The sequence below is a fragment of the Salvelinus alpinus genome, chromosome 19 (genome assembly GCF_045679555.1).
Source record: "Salvelinus alpinus chromosome 19, SLU_Salpinus.1, whole genome shotgun sequence".
Taxonomy (NCBI): Eukaryota; Metazoa; Chordata; class Actinopteri; order Salmoniformes; family Salmonidae; genus Salvelinus; species Salvelinus alpinus.
This window is the reverse complement of record NC_092104.1, coordinates 35,331,576-35,352,416: the sequence shown is the minus strand read 5'-3', so window position 1 is coordinate 35,352,416 and position 20,841 is coordinate 35,331,576. Positions and strand designations below refer to the sequence as shown.

General features: G+C 42.1%; 2 protein-coding genes across 3 annotated transcripts; both read left to right on the top strand.

Annotated features, from left to right (window-relative positions):
• The first annotated feature begins 671 nt into the window (after positions 1-671).
• LOC139545442 (progonadoliberin-1-like) lies at positions 672-1,405 on the top strand. Its single transcript, XM_071353206.1, has 3 exons — positions 672-897; positions 1,039-1,137; positions 1,323-1,405. Exons 1-3 carry the CDS (start codon positions 760-762, stop codon positions 1,362-1,364), a joined length of 279 nt encoding a protein of 92 aa, XP_071209307.1. The 5' UTR covers positions 672-759; the 3' UTR covers positions 1,365-1,405.
• Positions 1,406-1,409: 4 nt separating this feature from the next.
• On the top strand, positions 1,410-5,185 carry ankrd39 (ankyrin repeat domain 39). Of its 2 annotated transcripts, none has more exons than XM_071353204.1 (5): positions 1,410-1,511; positions 2,053-2,180; positions 2,285-2,388; positions 2,526-2,729; positions 4,116-5,185. In XM_071353204.1, the coding sequence occupies exons 2-5, from the start codon at positions 2,081-2,083 to the stop codon at positions 4,260-4,262; spliced, it is 555 nt and encodes a 184-aa protein (XP_071209305.1). In that variant the 5' UTR covers positions 1,410-1,511; positions 2,053-2,080; the 3' UTR covers positions 4,263-5,185. The 2 variants fall into 2 exon arrangements, with proteins under 2 accessions (XP_071209305.1, XP_071209306.1); XM_071353205.1 differs by lacking the exon at positions 1,410-1,511 and adding an exon at positions 1,637-1,700.
• The last annotated feature ends 15,656 nt before the right edge of the window (positions 5,186-20,841 follow it).

Below are 20,841 nucleotides of genomic sequence, written 5' to 3'. Positions count from 1 at the left end.
GTGCGTTTTATAAGGATAGCAAAACATTAGCACTGCTGGACTGTGATTTTAACAATCTGTCAGTTTGTTTAAGATTTTTTTTTGCATGTTTAAAGACTGTATTTTACCAGTCTACGACTGCAGAATTGTTTTCTAGGTGTAGCTGAAACCTTTTTGAGATGCAATATTCTCTCTCTATACTCTATTCCACAGTAGGTACTCTTTTGTCATGATAATGAAGGCAATCATAAAGAATATTGCACCTTGAGTGTGGAGATCGTCAGTATCAAGACCTTGTAGAAAAGAACAATGGTTATTTATTTTGATATAACATATTGAAGAAATATGGAATGAAAGTTAGTTCAAGACTGGGGTGTTTCTCTTCCTCCCCTGTCTATAATTATTGCACTCAAGCACAAAAATGTATTTCAATAAACAAAAGCCACTGTGTAATTACAAATGAAATACTGTTTTCTTTTCACTAACTTCCCAGAAGAACACAAAGACCATGTGCCTAATTCATTTTATCGTTGCTGCTGTAAAAGTGCACAATCATTCCCAAAGTGTTAAGCTTTTAAAAGGCTATTTGTGGTGCCTGAAGTGGAGGTGCTTAAAGCTGCTCTGTAATATATTTTTGAGTGGAGCCTTTTTCTGTAATCCACTTCGTGTCCTCCTGCAGCAGTGATGGAACTGGTGGGTGTGGCACATGGGAACTAAGCTGCCTATAAAACCTCAGACACCTGAGTTGCTTACCTAAAGTAATAAGGCTGACTTTGCAGAATGGAAGAGAAAAAGGTCTTGTTGCTGCTGCTTTTGGTAGCGGCTCTAGTGTCACAGGGTTGCTGTCAACATTGGTCCTATGTCTTGAACCCAGGGGGGAAAAGAGTGACTGACAGCCTGTCTGACACCCTGGACAATGTAAGTACTTTACCTATTCATAATATGGAAGCAGAAGTAGCTAGGTCTTTTACTAAAGGTTGTGATGGTAAAGTATCCAATGATGGAAGGGATGTTCCTATATTTGCATTGTAAAATCTAGTTAAAATGACAATTCTACAGATGGCTGAAGACCTTCCGAAGATAGACACATCTTGCAGTTTGTTTGGCTGTGCTGATGTCTCACCTCATCCTGAAATGTACCGGCTGAGGGCATTACTTGTGAGTGACATTTACAATTTTGAATATACATTTCCCTTCAAGAAGCTACCCAGAAGTTGAATATAAAGGGACATTGTGTTGGTAGTTAAATATTGCAACTTTTTTAATGTATGGTTTTTTTTCTCAATGTTTTAAACAATTTGTATCCAAATTGTAAGTAATGTTTTTCATTTGCTTTTTTCTAGGCAAACTTCGCTGACAGACAAAGTGGACTCAATAATATATAGCAAATGTATGCTAGCTAACTCTATTAAACATTGCGGTGCCATCATTGTGTTTTGTGGTGTCTTTGTTGGGTGACAATTTTTGCTAGATCGCATATTACATTGTATGGCTTTACGGCAGTGTAACACGATGTCAAAATACAATGACGGGTAGGCAATCATTGTAAATAAGAATTTGTTCTTAACTGACTTGCCTAGTTAAAAAAACTAAAAAACTAAATGCCAACAAATGATTGCCAGTATGAGTTACGTTGTTGACTCTTGTAGCAAACCTTTATTTTGAAAATGTTAACAGCATGGCTTTAATGTCGAGTTCCTGTGTACACATGTTCATCACGGGTTAGTTATACAAGTCTTTGTGTACAGTCTGTGGTGGTTGTTCAAGATTATTAGCTTTGAGCCTAGAATGTCCAGATAAATAGCTAAACTCAAGCTCAGTTACTTTAGGGACACGTTTGCAGACAATCGTCCGGTTTTCGCTAGCATCTGTGTTAGCTACTTATGAGAGCTAGCTAGCTGTAGCTAACAACATTAGCTAGCTAACGTTAGCAAGGTACAGCAGTGGGACTTGGAAGCCAGCTACTGAGTGCAACGTTTCCTCTATTTTCGTGCTAGCATTACAAACTTCGGCAGACATCGAGACATAAGAAATAAGACATTTGTTTTTCAAATGCGTTGTTTTTTTTACAAGAACATAAACAACTGCACTGAAGACTGCAATGTCGTCTGGAGGCCATCAATGTAACGTTAGGTGTTGTTCCCACCAACTTGCGTCCCCCAGTGCGCACCAAACATTGGATGAAATGGACTTTGAAAGAGGTAGCTATATTTGGTACTTTCATACTCATGAACGGTTTGCCTGGTTAAATGGATCACAAAACAGATATGGAGCTGTAATGAGTGAAGTCTGAGTGATATTACAGGTATTTGGTCTGCTGCAATGGATGGAGACTTGGAGAGGGTCAAATCACTTCTCAAGAAGGGTACAGACCCTAACCTAAGAGATTCAGCCAACTACACTGCTCTGGTGAGGATGTCTCCAAAGTCAAAAAATATAATTTCACCTATATTTGGTAACACATTTTGGCTGAGTTGAACTGATCCTCCTAACTATGTGGAATGGTTTGGAATGGTGGAATTTATTAATGGTGGAATTTATTTCAGCACTATGCCAGCCGCAGTGGGCATAAGTCTGTATGTAAGTTCCTTCTGGAGAGCGGGGCATGTGCCAACCCTCAGACGCCAGGTGGGGCCACTCCTCTTCACCGATCTGCCTACTGTGGACAGCTTGACGTGGTCCAGCTGTTGCTTCACCATGGGGCAGATCCCCAGCTATGTGATGGTGATGGATCCTCCCCTTTACATAAGGTGCAGTACTAGTCAATGGCTATAAAAGGAAAATAATACAAAAGCAATAACGGCAGCATTATGTTGTAAGGCAATACTGTAATTCAGGTATGAGCAACTGGTGGCCCACGGATCAATTTTCCTTCGATTTTTTTTATAAATACAGTTGCAGCCAAATATATAGGCACCCTTGCACTTTACTTAAATAATTTCCTATTTCTTCTCAAATAAGTTGAAATGAAAAACAAAAACGTTTTGTCACCATACGTTGTTAATGGATTTTCAACATTTGAAGAAACAATTAAATTTTTTTATTAAAACTTACGTTTGGGCATGGGCAAAATTATTGGCACCCCTGAGCTATTTTTTATTTAACCTTTATTTAACTAGGCAAGTCAGTTAAGAACAAATTCTTATTTACAATGATGGCCTAGGAACAGTGGGTTGAACTGCGGGCAGAATGACAGATTTTTACCTTGTTCGCTCGGGGATTTGATCTAGCAACATTTCGGTTACTGGCCCAACGCTCTAACCACTAGGCTACCTGCCATGTTTGAGTGGTCCCTCCACCAACTGTTGGACTGTTCTGGAGTGGCCAGCGAAGAGTCCAGATCTGAATCACATCCAAAACCTATGGATGTGATTCAGTTTAAGAATTAGTTTAAGAATTAGAGCAGTTTGTTGCTGAAGAGTAGCCCACATTGCCAGTAGTACGGTGCAGCAAGCTCTTTGATGGCTACAAGAAGCATTTGTTGTCAGTTATCTTGACCAAAAGATGTGCAACCAAGTACTAGCCCCGCGGTGCCAATCATTTTGTACATGCCATTTCGTCTTTATTTTCTAAAATAAAAATTATAAACTTAAGTTGACAAAATACAATTTGTTCCGCAATGTTGCAAATCCAATAAGATGTGAAGACCAAATTTGGTTGTGCATCAGCAGTTTTTCTCTTATGTCAGTCACTGACTAATCTCGGTTACCCAGAAGTAAAATTCCCGCGAAAGTTGTGAATCTGTCCATGAGAGATTAGTCTTGACAGTCACTCAATTAGCCCATGTTTTAGATTGGTAAGTTAGTCTAGCCAGCTATTACTGGCCGGGGGGGCCTCCATTGATTTTATTTGTCACTGTCACTCAGATATGATATTAAAAACAGCAAATATGTCAAAATATGTAGAATTGCACGAAATGAGCTGGAAAACTACAATTCTTTTCTCTCCTCGCCAACTAAATGTAACTTGGGGCTGGCTCTGACTGCATGTGGGGTTATGGATGTGGGAACACAGACCCGTGAGCCACTGCGGCCCATCATGAGTTCAGATCTTTTGTGGGCCCCACCCCCATCAAAGTTGCCCATCCCTGCTGTAGTTGTATCACTTACGATGGTGTGTGTTGACGAAGGGAGCAGGCTGCAGAGCAGAGCCATGAAGATGTCTGCAGACTCCTTCTCCAGTGCTGTCCCTCCCTCCGGAGCCACACAAACAAGAAGTCCCAGGTACCTTACCAGCTAGCACCAGATGGACATCTGAAGGAGCTCCTGGAACCCCCACAATAACACAGGGACACCCAGCTTAACCAAAGTCAACACAACACATTACTTATCTGGTTAACTAGAAGCTTATCAGTGAGGCAGTCACTTGAGTTCAGCTGTTTTGTGTTTGTTTTCTTAAGGTCCCCACCTAAACTGGCTGGTAAGGGATTGATGTTATCTGGTGTAGTTCTTTCTCAACCAGCAGGGGGAGCAAGTCTACCAGCAATTGGTTTACTTTGTCAACTAGCTGTTTCTGCATGTTCACACTCACAAAATGCATGGCATGCTGATCCTGACATCCTGGCCCTGAATTTGTTAGGTCTGGATGGCCCTTGGATAACTGCAGTAGCACGCGCCTGTTTATCTGTACTAGCTGCTTTGAGCCATAGAGCAAGTGCACGTCTGTGAAAAATATGTACTGAAAAACTGATGACGGGGTAAAAAATGAATCTGGCAGTAGTTTGCTTCATGTTCTACTGTTTTTTCATAGAACGTTGTGGAACTGAAGAGGCTTTCCATATGGTGGGAGGGCATTCCATATGGTGTGAGACTGAAATGTGTATGAGTGTGTTGTGGGGAGGAAGTAATTCTGCAGCCTATGGATTTTCCTTGGACAAAGGAAATAGCACCAGCCTCAACAAAAATAGGATTAATCAAGCAAATGAGTTGGCTTTAGTTTGACCACATACATTATATTATGAAAAATCTCTCATTTTGTCTGATCAGTTATGATGTCTAAGACTTGTATAATGTGTAAATGAATGGATTTATTGTTTCTATGTTTGGTTATGGACATGAGAGGGAAAGATTCCATCTTATGTCTGGACTTGACAGTAGCTACTTGGCCAACATCCTTGCCTTTCAATAATTAGGTAAATATATGGTTTGGAGTTAAAATATTTGCTGTCTCTCTCTTGTTAACATTCATTAAACTGAATAAAACACTCTTTATATTATTAACATCTTTACTACACATTTCACTGCACCTATCCAGTGTATGTGACAATAAAACGTATATACACTACAGTTCAAAAGTTTGGGGTCACTTAGAAATGTCCTTTTTTTTTTTTTTTTAAGAAAAGCACAATTTTTTGTCCATTAAAATAACATCAAATTGATCAGAAATACAGTGTAGACATTGTTAATGTTGTAGATTACTATTGTAGCTGGAAAAGGCAGATTTTTAATGGAATATCTACATTGGTGTACGGAGGCCCATTATCAGCAACCATCACTCCTGTGTTCCAATGGCACATTGTGTTAGCTAATCCAAGTTTATCATTTTAAAAGGCTAATTGATCATTAGAAAACACTTTTGCAGTTATGTTAGCCCAGCTGAAAACTGTTGTCTGATTGATTAAAGAAGCAATAAAACTGTCCTCCTTTAGAGTAGTTGAGTATCTGGAGCATCAGCATTTGTGTGTTCGATTACAGGCGCAAACGGCCAGAAATAAAGTACTTCCTACTGAAACTCGTCAGTCTATTCTTGTTCTGAGAAATGAAGGCTATTCCATGTGAGAAATTGCCAAGAAACTGAAGATCTCGTACAACGCTGTGTACTACTCCCTTCACAGAGCATTGCAAACTGGCTCTAACCAGAATAGAAAGAGGAGTCGGAGGCCCCGGTGCACAACTGAGCAAGAGGACAAGTACATTAGAGTGTCTAGTTTGAGAAGCAGACGCCTCACAAGTCCTCAACTGGCAGCTTCATTAAATAGTACCCACAAAACACCAATTTCAACGTCAACAATGAAGAGGAGACTCTGGGATGCTGATCTTTTAGGCAGAGTTGCAAAGAAAAAGCCATATCTCAGACTGGCCAATAAAAATAAAATATTAAGATGGGCAAAAGTACACAGACACTGGACAGAGGAAGATTGGAGAAAAAAAAGTGTTATGGACAGACAAATCTAAGTTTGAGGTGTTCGGATCACAAAGAACATTTGTGAGACACAAAAAAAATGAATTGATGCTGGAGGAGTGCTTGACGCCGTCTGTCAAGCATGGTGGAGGCAATGTGATGGTCTGGGGGTGCTTTGGTGGATCTTGAAGAAGGAAGGCTATCACTCCATTTTGCAACGACATGCCATACCCTGTGGACGGTGCTTAATTGGAGCCAGTTTTCTCCTACAACAGGACAATGACCCAAAGCACAGCTCCAAACTATGCAATAACTATTTAGGGAAGAAGCAGTCAGCTGGTATTCTATCTATAATGGAGTGGCCAGCACAGTCACCGGATCTCAACCCTATTGAGCTGTTGTGTGAGCAACTTGACCGTATGGTACGTAAGAAGTGCTCATCAAGCCAATTCAACTTGTGGGACGTGCTTCAGGAAGCATGGGGTGAAATCTCTTCAGATTACCTCAACAAATTGACAACTAGAATGCCAAGGGTCTGCAAGGCTGTAATTGCTGCAAATGGAGGATTATTTGACGAAGCAAAGTTTGAAGGACAAAATTATTATTTATAACCTTGTCAATATCTTGACTATTTCCTATTCATTTTGCAACTAAATTCATGCATGATTTCATGGAAAACAAGGACAAACTTTTGAACGGTAGTGTGTATATATATATACATATATACAGTATTAGTCAAAAGTTTGGATACACCTACTTATTCAAGGTTTTTCTTTATTTTTACTATTTTCTACATTGTGGAATAATAGTGAAGATATCAAAACGATGAAATAACACAAATGGAATCATGTGGTAACCAAAAAAGTGTTAAACAAATCAAAATGTATTTTATATTTGAGATTCTTCAAATAGCCACCCTTTGCCTTGATGACAGCTTTGTACACTCTTGGCATTCTCTCAACCAGTTTCACTTGGAATGCTTTTCCAATGATCTTGAAGGAGTTCCCACATATGCTGAGCACTTGTCTGTTTTTCCTTCACTCTGCGGTCCAACTCATCGCAAACCATCTCAATTTGGTTGAGGTCGGGTGATTGTGGAGGCCAGGTCATCAGATGCAGCACTCCATCATTCTCCTTCTTGGTCAAATAGCCCTTACACAGCCTGGAGGTGTGTTGGGTCATTGTCCTGTTGAAAAAAATAAATGATAGTCCCACTAAGCTTAAACCAGATGGGATGGCGTATCACTGCAGAATGCTGTGGTAGCCATGCTGGTGTGCCTTGAATTCTATATAAATCACAGACCAGCAAAGCAACTTCACACCTCCTCCGTGCTTCACGATGGGAACCACACGTGGAGATCATCCGTTCACCTACTCTGTCTCACAAAGGCACGGCGGTTGGGACCAAAAATATCAAATTTGGACTGATCAGACCAAAGGACAGATTTCCACCGGTCTAATGTCCATTGCTCGTGTTTTCTGGCCCAAGCAAGTCTCTTCTTCTTACTGGTGTCCTTTAGTAGTGGCTTCTTTGCAGCAATTAGACCATGAAGGAATGATTCACGCAGTCTCCTCTGAAAAGTTGATTTTGACGTTTCTGTTATTTGAACTCTGTGATGCATTTGTTTGGGCTTCAATCTGAGGTGCAGTTAACTCTAATGAACGTTTCCTCTGCAGCAGAGAACTCTGTTTCCTCCTTTCCTGTGGCGGTCCTCATGAGAGCCAGTTTCATCATAGCGCTTTATGGTTTTTGCGACTGCACTTGAATAAACTTTCAAAGGTCTTGAAATTTTCTGGATTGACTGAACTTCATGTCTTTAAAGCAATGATCGACTTTCGTTTCCCTTTGCTTATTTGACCTCTTCTTGACATAATATTGACTTGGTCTTTTACCAAATTGGGCTATCTTCTGTATTCCACCGCTAAAGTCACAACACAACTGATTGGCACAAACGCATTGTCACGATTGTCGTTAGGTGAAAGAGAGGACCAAGGCGCAGCGTGATATAAATGCATCTTCTTTTTTAATAGAAGAAAAAACGAACACTAATACAAACTAGACAAAACAAGGGTCGCCGCTCCAGAGGCGTCCCGGACAGAAGACCATCCTAGAGGGCGCCACTGGACGGAGGGGCAGCTCCGGACTGAGGGGCAGCTCCGGACTGAGGGGCAACTCATGACTGACAGGCAGCTCATGACTGGAGGGCAGCTCATGACTGGAGGGCAGCTCATGACTGGAGGGCAGCTCATGACTGGAGGGCAGCTCATGACTGGTGGGCAGCTCATGACTGGCGGGCAGCTCAGGCAGCTCCTGACTGGCGGGCGGCTCCTGACTGGCGGGCGGCTCTGGCGGCTCCTGACTGGCGGGCGGCTCCTGACTGGCGTGCGGCTCTGGCGGCTCCTGACTGGCGGGCGGCTCCTGACTGGCGGGCGGCTCCTGACTGGCGGGCGGCTCTGGCGGCTCCTGACTGGCGGGCGGCTCTGGCGGCTCCTGACTGGCGGACGGCTCTAGCGGCTCCTGACTGACGGACGGCTCTGACGGCTCGGTACAGACGGGCGGCTCTGACGACTCGGGACAGACGGGCGGCTCTGACGGCTCGGGACAGACGGACGGCTCAGATGGCTCTGGGTAGGCAGGCAGCTCAGATGGCTCTGGGCAGGCAGGCAGCTCAGATGGCTCTGGGCAGGCAGGCTGCTTAGATGGCTCTGTGCAGGCAGGCAGCTCAGATAGCGCTGGGCAGACGGCAGACTCTGGCCGGCTGAGGCGCACAGTAGGCCTGGTGCGTGGTGCCGGAACTGGAGGTACCGGGCTAAGGACACGCACCTCAAGGCTAGTGCGGGGAGCAGCAACAGGGCGCACAGGGCTCTGGAGACGCACAGGAGGCTTGGTGCGTGGTGCCGGAACTGGTGGTACTGGGCTGGAGAATGCTCCCCGTAGCCCGACCAGTGCGGGGAGGTTGAACTGGGGACACCATGTGTAAGGCTGGTGCCATGTATGCCGGCCCGAGGAGACGCACTGGAGACCAGACGCGTTGAGCCGGCTTCATGGCACCTGGCTCAATGCTCAATCTAGCCCGGCCGATACAAGGAGCTGGAATGTACCGCACCGGGTCCTGGTCCTGGTATGGTGGGTAATTCTGTCACGATCGTCGTTAGGTGAAAGAGAGGACCAAGGCGCAGCGTGATATAAATACATCTTCTTTTTTAATAGAAGAAGAAACGAACACGAACACTAATACAAACTAGACAAAACAACAAACGACCGTGAAGCTATCAACGAAAGTGCAGACACAAGCAACTAACGTCAAAACTTAGACAATTACCCACAACCTACCTAATGCCTATGGCTGCCTAAAATATGGCTCCCAATCAGAGACAACAGTAGTTAGCTGTCTCTAATTGAGAACCAATCCAGGCAACCATAGACTTACATAAACACCTACACTGAACACAACCCCATGAACTCTACAAAACCCCCTAGACAATACAAACACCCTAGACTAGACAAAAACACACAAACATCCCCCATGTCACACCCTGACCTAACTAAAATAATAAAGAAAACAAAGATAACTAAGGCCAGGGCGTGACACGCATTAACCTCTTTAGGGTACGTGAGACGTTAGCGTCCCACCTCTTTAACAGCCAGTGATACACTTGTTGTAAATTCAGCCACAGTGTCCGATTTCAAAAAAGCTTTACGACGAAAGCAAACCAAACGATTATGTTAGGTGAGTGCCTATTCACAGAATAACACAGCCATTTTTCCAGCCAAAGAGAGGATTCACAAAGAGCAGAAATATATATAAAATTAATCACTAACCTTTGATGATCAAACGCAGAAATAAAAATATAATTCATGCCTTACCTTTGACGAGCTTCTGTTGTTGGCACTCCAATATGTCCCATAAACATCACAAATGGTCCTTTTGTTCGAATAATTCCATCGATATATATCCAAAATGTCCATTTATTTGGCGCGTTTGATCCAGAAAAACACTGGTTCCAACTTGTGAAACGTGACTACAAAATATCTCGAAGTTACCTGTAAACTTTGCCAAAACATTTCAATCTACTTTTGTAATACAACTTTAGGTATTGTTTAACGTACATAATCGGTAGAATTGAAGACGGGATGATCTGTGTTCAATACAGGATTAAAACAAACTGTAGCTAGCTTTCTGGTCACGCGCCTCTAACAGGACACTTCCAGTGACCCTCGTTCAAGATGGCCGTACTTCTTCATTACACAAAGGAAAAAACCTCAACCAATTTCTAAAGACTGTTGACATCCAGTGGAAGCGGTAGGAACTGCAAGAAGGTCAATTAGAAATCTGTATTCCCAATGAAAACCCATTGAGAAAAGAGTGACCTCAAAAAAACAAAATCTGAATGGTTTGTCCTCGGGGTTTCGACTGCTAAATAAGTTCTGTTATACTCACAGACATGATTCAAACAGTTTTAGAAACTTCAGAGTGTTTCTATCCAATAATACTAATAATATGCATATCTTATCATCTGGGGATGAGTAGCTGGCAGTTGAATTTGGGTATGTTTTTCATCCAAACGTGAAAATGCTGCCCCCTATCCTAGAGAAGTTAATGCAACCGCTGTGTCAGATTTCAAAAAAGCTTTACGGAAAAAGCAAACCATGCAATAATCTGAGTCGGCGCTCAGGACCCAATCAAGACACAAATATAGCCGCCATATTATGCAGTCAACAGAAGTCAGAAGTAACAATATAAACATTCACTTACCTTTGATGATGTTCATCAGAATGCACTCCCAGGAATCCCAGTTCCACAATAAATGTTCGTTTTGTTCGATAATGTCCGTCATTTATGTCCAAATTCCTCCTTGTTGTTCTAGCAATCAGTACACTTTCCAAACTCACGACGGCGGGCAGGTCCAGCGGAAAGTACGGACGAAAAATTAAAAAAGTTATATTACAGTCCGTAAAAACATGACAAACGAAGTATTGAATCAATATTTAGGATGTTTTTAACAATTCTTCAATAATGTTCCAACCGGAGTATTCCTGTGTCGTCAGAATTGCGATGGAACAGAGCTCGCTCTCACGTGAACGCGCATGGTCAGAGCATGTTCAGGTCATGGCAGACCTGACTCAATCCTCTCTCCTTTGGCCCCACTAAACAGTAGAGGCATCAGACAAGGTTCTAACGACTGTTGACATCTAGTGGAAGCCTTAGGAAGTGCAACATTACCAATATCCCACGGTATCTTCAATAGGAGCTGAGTTGAAAATCGACCAACCTCAGATTTCTCACTTCCTGGTTGGATTTCTTTCTCCGGTTTTTGCCTGCCTGATGAGTTCTGTTATACTCACAGACATCATTCAAACAGTTTTAGAAACTTCAGCGTGTTTTCTATCCAAATCTACGAATAATATGCATATTCTAGCTTTTATGGCTTTGTAGCAGGCCGTTTACACTGGGCATGCTTTTCATCCGGACGTGAAAATACTGCCCCCTACCCCAAAGAAGTTAAGAAGGAAAGAAATTCCTCAAATAGCTTTTTACAAGGCACATCTGTTAATTGAAATGCATTCCTGGTGACTACCTCATGAAGCTGGTTGAGAGAATGCCAAGAGTGTGCAAAGCAAGGCAAAGGGTGGCTGCTTTGAAGAATCTCAAATATAAAATATATTTTGATTTGTTTTACACTTTTTTAGTTACTACATGATCCCATATGTGTTATTTCATAGTTGTGATGTCTTCACTATTATTCTACAATGTAGAAAATAGTAAAAATAAAGAAAAACCCTTGAATGAGTAGGTGTGTCCAAACTGTTTTACTGGTGCTGTGTGTGCAGACAAATATAAGGGTTTATTTTCTTGTCTGTAGGCTACACATAACATTTTAGCTTCAAGATCAAAGCACAGTGTTGCTATAACAGCATGTCTTCATCAAGTAACATTTGCCTATCAAAAATGAATGGTTAACCCTCTCACACAAATATAAAAGCACAGTAGGCCTACTTTACAACATTGCAACAAACCAGGCTTCATCTTTATAAATATCATGCAAATCATTGCATGTGGTAACAGCAAATTGCAACTGAAAACGTAGGTATAATAGAATTTACCGCAATATGTTTTATATGAAAGCTCATACCTGCCACCAAAAAAAGTAAAATGCCTCATGATTTGTCAACTGTAGCCTACTGATAACAACCACAGCTGTACAGTCGTGGCCAAAAGTTTTGAGAATGACACAAATATAAATTTTCACAATGTCTGCTGCCTCAGTTTGTATGATGTCAATTTGCATATTCTCCAGAATGTTATGAAGAGTGATCCGATGAATTGCAATTAATTGCAAAGTCTCTCTTTGTCATGCAAATTAACTGAATCCCCCAAAAACATTTCCACTGCATTTCAGCCCTGCCACAAAAGGACCAGCTGACATCATATCAGTGATTCTCTCGTTAACACAGGTGTGAGTGTTGACGAGGACAAGGCTGGAGATCACTCTGTCATGCTGATTGAGTTCGAATAACAGACTGGACGCTTCAAAAAGAGGGTGGTGCTTGGAATCATTGTTCTTCCTCTGTCAACCATTGTTACCTGCAAGTAAACACGTGCCGTCATCATTGTTTTGCAAAAAAAGGGCTTCACAGGCAAGGATATTGCTGCCAGTAAGATTGCACCTAAATCAACCATTTATCGGATCATCAAGAACTTCAAGGAGAGCGGTTCAATTGTTGTGAAGAAGGCTTCAGGGTGCCCAAGAAAATCCAGCAAGCGCCAGGACCGTCTCCTAAAGTTGATTCAGCTGCGGGATCGGGGCAGCACCAGTACAGAGCTTGCTCAGGAATGGCAGCAGGCAGGTGTGAGTGCATCTGCACGCACAGTGATGCGAAGACTTTTGGAGGATGGCCTGGTGTCAAGAAGGGCAGCAAAGAAGCCACTTCTCTCCAGGAAAAACATCAGGGACAGACTGATATGCTGCAAAAGGTACAGGGATTGAACTGCTGAGGACTGGGGTAAAGTCATTTTCTCTGATGAATCCCCTTATCGGTTGTTTGGGGCATCCGGAAAAAAGCTTGTTCGGAGAAGACAAGGTGAGCGCTACCATCAGTCCTGTGTCATGTCAACAGTAAAGCATCCTGAGACCATTCATGTGTGGGGTTGCTTCTCAGCCAAGGGAGTGCGCTCACTCACAATTTTGCCTAAGAACACAGCCATGAATAAAGAATGGTACCAACACATCCTCCGAGAGCAACTTCTCCCAACCATCCAGGAACAGTTTGGTGACGAACAATGCCTTTTCCAGCATGATGGAGCACCGTGCCATAAGGCAAAAGTGATAACTAAGTGGCTCGAGGAACAAAACATTGATATTTTGGGTCCATGGCCAGGAATCTCCCCAGACCTTAATCCCATTGAGAACTTGTGGTCAATCCTCAAGAGGCGGGTAGACAAACAAAAATCCACAAATTCTGACCAACTCCAAGCATTGATTTATGCAAGAATGGGCTGCCATCAGTCAGGATGTGGCCCAGAAGTTAATTGACAGCAGGCCAGGGCGGATTGCAGAGGTCTTATAAAAGAAGAGTCAACACTGCAAATATTGACTCCTTGCATCAACTTCATGTAATTGTCAATAAAAGCCTTTGACACTTATGAAATGCTTGTAATTATACTTCAGTATTCCATAGTAACATCTGACAAAAATATCTAAAGACACTGAAGCAGAAAACTTTGTGGAAATGAATATTTGTGTCATTCTCAGAACTTTTGGCCAGAACTGTAGGTAGCCTAGAGAAGCCTATGAGCTCTGATCCCATCTGGACCAGGGGAAATGTAACGTCAAGTTTTCATAGCTTAAGCTATGTATTTATAGCCTAAAAGGGCCAATTTATTTGTGTTCCGAGAAAATGTGAACGTGATCAAGTTTGATTTATATTCACACTTCGGGTGCTAGGCTTCCTAGGCCTTTTTAATAAAAAAATGATTGACTGGAATTAATAAACTCAATAGTGATGCCATACTGTAAGAGTTTTTTTTTTTTACAGGTGCGAAGGCCAACCCTGCATACAGTGAGTTCAGCCCTGTTAGTTTTGTTGTACATTTTTGTCCAATCGCAGTTGTTGTCTCTGTCTGTGTAACGGGTTATAATGTTATCATTCTCCTTAGGGCCAGGAGGTTTTCCATGATTTTTTTTTTTACCATATCACTTGATATGAAAAATAATCTGCTCCTGTCATAGTCCATATCAAAGCCCATATATAATATTTTTTTTACAACTGATTTATTACTGTCATACGCTACAACTAGGGTCCGGAGTTGGTTAGGTTAGCTCAGGAAAAACTCTGGGCCCCAGGATAACAATACCCCCCCACCACTCTAAGACCTGTGGGGCCACCTCTGAAGTCACCACACAATATTACAAATAAAAAACATATCCTATTTGTATGATCTACATTTTACATGGTTTTGGTGGTGGGGATGAACTTCCATGGTTTTACATGGCTCAGTGCTGCCGGCAGCTACTACAACAATTTCAGAATGTAACAGGCAGTTACTGCAATTTCAGGTAAAAACCCAATAAAACCACTGGCACAGCACAAACCCCAGAAGCCCCCGCAAGGCAGCTTTGTGAATTTTAAAGCTGCATATGGAAATGTGAGTTATAGATATGTCATACTCATTGAAAGCAAGGCTAAGAAGAGGTATATCTGTTCTATGTGTGCTAGTTCTATACTTCCCTTTTTTAAGTTGAGTTTTCTGTCTTTTACTTTCGGCTTTGTACACCAACCTCAAACAGCTGAATATACAATATTTTGGTTATGGAAAATATATTTTTACAACAGTTTAGATGGTACAATAATTCTCTACACTGTACTTGTTTGTTTTGTCACATAAACTGAAATTAGGCGAACTATTAGAATTTTAGCAACCAGGAAATGGCGGAGCGATTTCTGCATAGTGCATCTTAAACGGTGTCATTGCAGGACCTTGCTGAAAATTATTAAAGAATATAGGCTATAAAGAGTTATCTGTAGCTCTTAAATTATTTATGGCTATTCAAATTCATCTTTATGTTTAATTTTTTTACAAAATACAGTTTTTCCATCAAGAGAAATGTTCTTTAGCCTATTGTGTATTTAAATGTTTGTATTATATGTTTGCCATGTGTTATTTATTCTAAGGGTTTTCTCGTGTTATTTTGTATTTCATGTTTGATTATGTAAATTCTGCATTCAGTTTGTGTAAACTGTGAGCAAGAATGAATAAAGCCAAAGTCAGTCGCGCTTTCCTTCGTTCGCTATGGAAAATATCAATGTGACCTAAAAAAAGGATGACATGAGGTTTTTGTAACTGCTCAACAAATCAGTGTAGCCTAATGGCAGGCAGGAATTGGGCTTCAAGTAAGCCTACAGATATTCTACAATTAAATAATTCAACAATTAAAATAATTCAACATGAAGTAGCAAGTTAAGCGATGTTGCCATATACGTAATATGTTGACCTTTAGGTTATTGGTTAGGCTGCTGTGAAATGTGTGAACTTTTAGATGAAGGCCTAATAGATACTAATATTGAAGCAGCTCAGATGTAGCCTAATGGCTTAGTACTAGTAGGTCTACTTATTGCACATACACTTAGTGTAGAGAACATTAAGGACACCTTCCTAATATTGAGTTGCATCCGCCCACCTTTTGCCTTCAGAACAGCCTCAATTTGTCGGGGCAGGGAATTTACAAGGTGTCGAAAGCGTTCCACAGGGATGCTGGCCCATGTTGACTCCAATGCTTCCCATAGTTGTGTCCTGTTGGCTGGATGTCGTTTGGGTGGTGGAGCATTCTTGATACACACGGGAAACTGTTGAGCGTGAAAAACCCAGCAGCATTGCAGTTCTTGACACAAACCCATGCGCCTGGCACCTACTACCATACCCCGTTCAAAGGCACTGAAATATTTTGTCTTACGGATTCATGGCACACATACACAATCCATGTCTCAATTGTCTCAAGGCTTAAAAATCCTTATTTAACCTGTGACATCAATACATAACATATAAGGGATCATAGCTTTCACCTGGATTCACCTGGTCAGTCTGTCATGGAAAGAGCAGGTGTCCATAATGTTTGGTACATTCAGTATACATGAAAGTGATGTCAATATTTAGCCTAATCTTAGATATTAAATAATTTGGTTAATATGGTTTTCATACAAATAAATGTGTCCTTGCTTCGCTTGCTTATAACATTGTAAACTTTTTAGTCTATTTATATTCAACAAAGAAGTTTTCAAACAGCTAGACAAATAAACATATTCATTCTATATTTAACAGAGATTTTCTGCAAGTAAAGTGACGCAGGAGGGCAAATGGTGATCTAATGATGCACTTATCTGTCCTACGAGTGGTCTGAGGCAGCCATTAGATTACAAGCAATTACAATGTTAATAAGGACAGTTTTGGGAAACTGCTTGGAAATGTAAAGATGCTCCTACGAAGATTCTAATGATGAACTGAGCCTTAAGATGCTTTTGGGAAATCGAGCCCAGGACCAAAGCCAGATCCCAGGACGGTACCATAGGCTTAGACACTGTTCTGAGCCGACGCAAGCCTTCAGGAACCGCACCACCAGAGGATGAGACCCCGGGGTAGAGCCATCAATCCCTATGTGACACAGCGATATGGCTGCCACATAAACTTTCAATGTAAAAAAAGAAAAGCTCAAAAAGCTCTTGCAAGAACATCAAAGCGTCCTCCAAAGATCTCTGAAAAGGAGAAGCTCCTTTAATCTGACACCAACCCTCAAACGCGTCACTTATACGTATTCAACCCCCTCATAGAGGTCGCTCGCACTGACTGTATAGTCATAGTCATATTCGAGGGTAAACCCCTAACTGTCAATGTCAGCCTTTCAGGCTGCCAAACCCACAGATTCTGCAACAGAAAATGCACACGATGAAGGACAAGGTTCAGGAGAGATAGAGACCACGTCTCCCCCTGCCTGATGTACATCACCGACATCCTGTTGTCAGACCTTACCAACACATGCTAGCCCTCCAATATCGGAAGAAAACGCCTCAGCGCCAGCAAAACAGCCAGTAGCTCCAGGTAATTGATATGCAGCAGCTATAGCACTGTCGTTCCCTGTATCCCACACACAGCACTCCCCATCCCAGTGAAGATGCATCTGTCGTGATCACCTGGCCCATGGGAACCCCTTAGGGCATGGTCGGAGGTTCAAATACGGTTGGTTAGCCGTTTAGAGCTTACTCTTACCACTAGCCATCTAACTCAAGCAGGGAAGCACAAGCAGAGCAGAAGTAGTTGGCTTTTACCCAACACAAATTTAATAAATGTTTTATTTTATTTTACCTTTATTTAACCAGGTAAGCTAGTTGAGAACAAGTTCTCATTTACAACTGCGACCTGGCCAAGATAAAGCAAAGCAGTGCCACACAAACAACAACACAGAGTTACACATGGAATAAACAAGAGTACAGTCAATAACACAATTGCTACCCAAGCAATTCTACCCAAGCAAGTAAGCATTAGCTACACAAACAGAGCAGAAAGTAGTTAGCTTTTAGAAAACACAAAAACCGATACCAAGACCCAAATCTCGCTACATCTAGGGGGACGAGTACTCTCTCCCCACTAACAGACACCTAAGTCAGAGCCGAATCCAGTAGGCTTTGTGTGACACTTTGCGTGACACATTCTTCTTCAGGCAGGCTGAAGAGCGAAGAATTTAGGAAATTAATGTGAGCCCCGGTGTTCAAGCCATGAAGGCAGGGCTTCCGAGGGCACGCTCTGCATTCATTGACCCGTTGGGCGTTTTTTGGTCGTTGACTTCCCGTAGTATGTTATACCAAGTGAACAACTGAAAGGGAACTGCCAATTTTTCTCTCTGCCCCATAGTAACCCCACCCCCCCATTTAAAAAAAAAAATAATCTATAACAATTGTTGTTGTGGCCCTTGCTCGAACCTTGTGGGGGGCTCAATGAGACAATTCTGTTTACACCGCCCTGCTTTAAGGGGGGCAACTGTCGAGACATAGCAAGTACGCGACTTTACTGCGCTACGCCACTGAATAAAACAAGTCTCAAATATTAGATGTCTATACAGTTCAGCTGTTACAAAAACATTGCTTTGCTATTAACATTTATACTGTAGGAGTGTTGGCTCAATGAGACAGTTCTGTTTACACCGCCCTGCTTCAAGGGGGGCAACTGTCGAGACATAGCAAGTACACAAGTTTACATTTGAGTAAAATGTGCAGCCCATGGTATTTTTATGAAAAGTAGTAAGTGTGAAGAGGCTCTTTCATTGGGCCCTGCTGGTGGGCCATTTCCATTGCGCTCTTCAAACCACATCCAGTGCCGTAACTGGAGGGGTGCCAGGCCACATCTGGAGCTCATTGCAGCTGACGCCACGCTGCACTAGTGGAGAGAGAGGGGGTGAATGTCATGCTGGCTAACCAGGCCAAGTGAGCCGTTAACCCTCAGTGACAAGAATGTCCTTCCACATTGTGTTGTGAATGTGACTTCAGCATACAGTACATGTGATAATACCTTGTGTTGCTGTGATGCACAGAGTTGGGATGTCCTTTGGCTGTTAGCCTCTGCCGAGTCCCTAACAACCGGATGTTCCGGTTTTCAGGTAAAATGGAAAGAGCCTGTGACACTCCATCTTAACTCCTCCACATTTGCTTGATTGGTTGAACAGTACAGAAGAGAACCTCCCCCGACAGTTATTTATCTTTTCATTAAGACCAGTATGTAGGGGATCTAGTTTCAGGCGTTTCGTTTACGCCTGCTACGTCAAGTTATTTGGCCATTGGAGGATATGGGAAGATATTTGGGGGGAAAATGGCTATTGCAATGTTTTGAGGGTACCATGGAAAATAAAGAACAATATGCAACGTAAGTGAGCTGATTCATTTCAGATGGCACACAGATAATCATAGTTAATCATGGCAGCCTATCTGATTGTATCTTTGCCAGATTTTGTGAAAGACAAACAATCACTCTAAAACGTTTATGCCGTCTCTGGTTTGCCAATGAGCGAGCTAATGAAAACCTTATGTGGCATTGGGGGAAATTAAGGAATGTTAAAGGGCTTTTTCATTCCTTTTTGATATGTTTTCATGTGTCGGCTTGAATTGGAGAATTGCTTACACTTTTATGTGAGAAGCACATCATAGATCGAGCAATTGTAATTGGGACAAATCTGCTCTTGAACTGTGTTAATCAACATATTGCTGAACAACAATGCAACTTTGCTACTCACGTTATATGTACTTAAAAAACACAGATCAAAATGTAGTTTGTGCTACATTTGAACTTCCATTGCGTTATATACGCATTTCTCAAGGTTTCAAAGACTTTTACAGATAGCGTCGACTCATCTCATTCACAATGTTACTATACAGTCGAAGAATGGATTGATTTTCCCAAATCCCACATTTTGATTATTTGTGTATACATCTGCATACCTGAAAGTGTAAACAATATGGATGATTCACTGAAAAATAATGTTTCTCTCTCTCTCTCTCTCTCTCTCTCTCTCTCTCTCTCTCTCTCTCTCTCTCTCTCTCTCTCTCTCTCTCTCTCTCTCTCTCTCTCTCTCTCTCTCTCTCTCTCTCTCTCTCTCTCTCTCTCTCTCTCTCTCTTTGAAACTATATTCTCCCTGTGTGAAAACTAGAGGAGGACTCCACAAGACGAGTAAATGTATACTGCTCAATTTCGTGGGATTTTTGGGAAAGCAATGAAACTTCCATTGGCCCGAGAACCCACTTCCTCAATAATGAAATCAAGTTAAGCCAGGACTGGATGTTTTTCCCCTCAGAAATAGGTGGTCTGAAAACGCTGGTGTTGGAGAACTTTTGTGCAGGAGCTACATTTTAAACAGGGCCTACTGTGGACAGAGGAGCAGAAAGAGTGGATTGTGTGCCTATGTGTAGAGCATGTTTTCTCCCTCTTGCCTTCTGTAAACTTTGGAAAACAGGGAAGGACATAAACGGAGCTGAAGCCTGTACACCTCTGGTAAAGTTGAGTCAATCAAAACTGGGTCTGAATTAATGTTATTGCACTATAAGAAATAATGTTTTGATACATGAACTGAACTGTGTTTACCATGTTAAATACATTTAGTCCCGGAAACGTTACAATTTGATTAGTTTTGCTGGATTTTAGACTATCTTAGACTAAAACTGTGCCAGAAAAAAAAGCCCCGAGACCTATGATTTCTTAATCCGGCCCTGCTGAGAGTTCCTTTTGTGTGTTTGACCTACACAGGCCTGGTCGCTGTCATCTTGGCTGCTGGAAAAGCTCTCCTTCCACCTGTTCTCTACACAGGATCCATTCCCTGGTCTCCCAGCTGCAGGACCAGAGAGCAGGGCCTGGCTGGTTGAGCCTGAAGTAATCAGCTAAATGGCTGGCAGATGGGAACACATCTAAAAGGGAGTGGACTTCCAGACACTGGCATAGAAGACTGCCCAATATTATCAAATGTAACCTGGAATGAGGAAGGGGGGTCATAATCAAATCTCAGGGGGCTACTCCTCAGAGATCCAACTTAATCTAATTCAACTCCACTCCTGCTTTATAGCAGCCTGATGATTGAAGTGATATTGGAAATCTTACTCTCCCACTGTCCAGGTTAGATGGTAACGGAAGGCTGCACAGACTCGGATCCAGGGGCTGCTGCCCCTCTCAATCAGCACTGTCATTATCTAGGGTGTTAAAACAGAAGTGT

What these genes read in the sequence shown, in the direction of transcription:
- LOC139545442 (XM_071353206.1), top strand. Translation starts at nt 760, where the DNA reads ATGGAAGAGAAAAAGGTCTTGTTGCTGCTGCTTTTGGTAGCGGCTCTA. An exon ending in TGTCTGACACCCTGGACAAT is followed by an intron (nt 898 to 1,038) that starts GTAAGTACTTTA and finishes ACAATTCTACAG; the next exon opens with ATGGCTGAAGACCTTCCGAA. An exon ending in ACCGGCTGAGGGCATTACTT is followed by an intron (nt 1,138 to 1,322) that starts GTGAGTGACATT and finishes GCTTTTTTCTAG; the next exon opens with GCAAACTTCGCTGACAGACA.
- ankrd39 (XM_071353204.1), top strand. Translation starts at nt 2,081, where the DNA reads ATGTCGTCTGGAGGCCATCAATGTAACGTTAGGTGTTGTTCCCACCAA. An exon ending in TGAAATGGACTTTGAAAGAG is followed by an intron (nt 2,181 to 2,284) that starts GTAGCTATATTT and finishes GTGATATTACAG; the next exon opens with GTATTTGGTCTGCTGCAATG. An exon ending in GATCCTCCCCTTTACATAAG is followed by an intron (nt 2,730 to 4,115) that starts GTGCAGTACTAG and finishes CGAAGGGAGCAG; the next exon opens with GCTGCAGAGCAGAGCCATGA.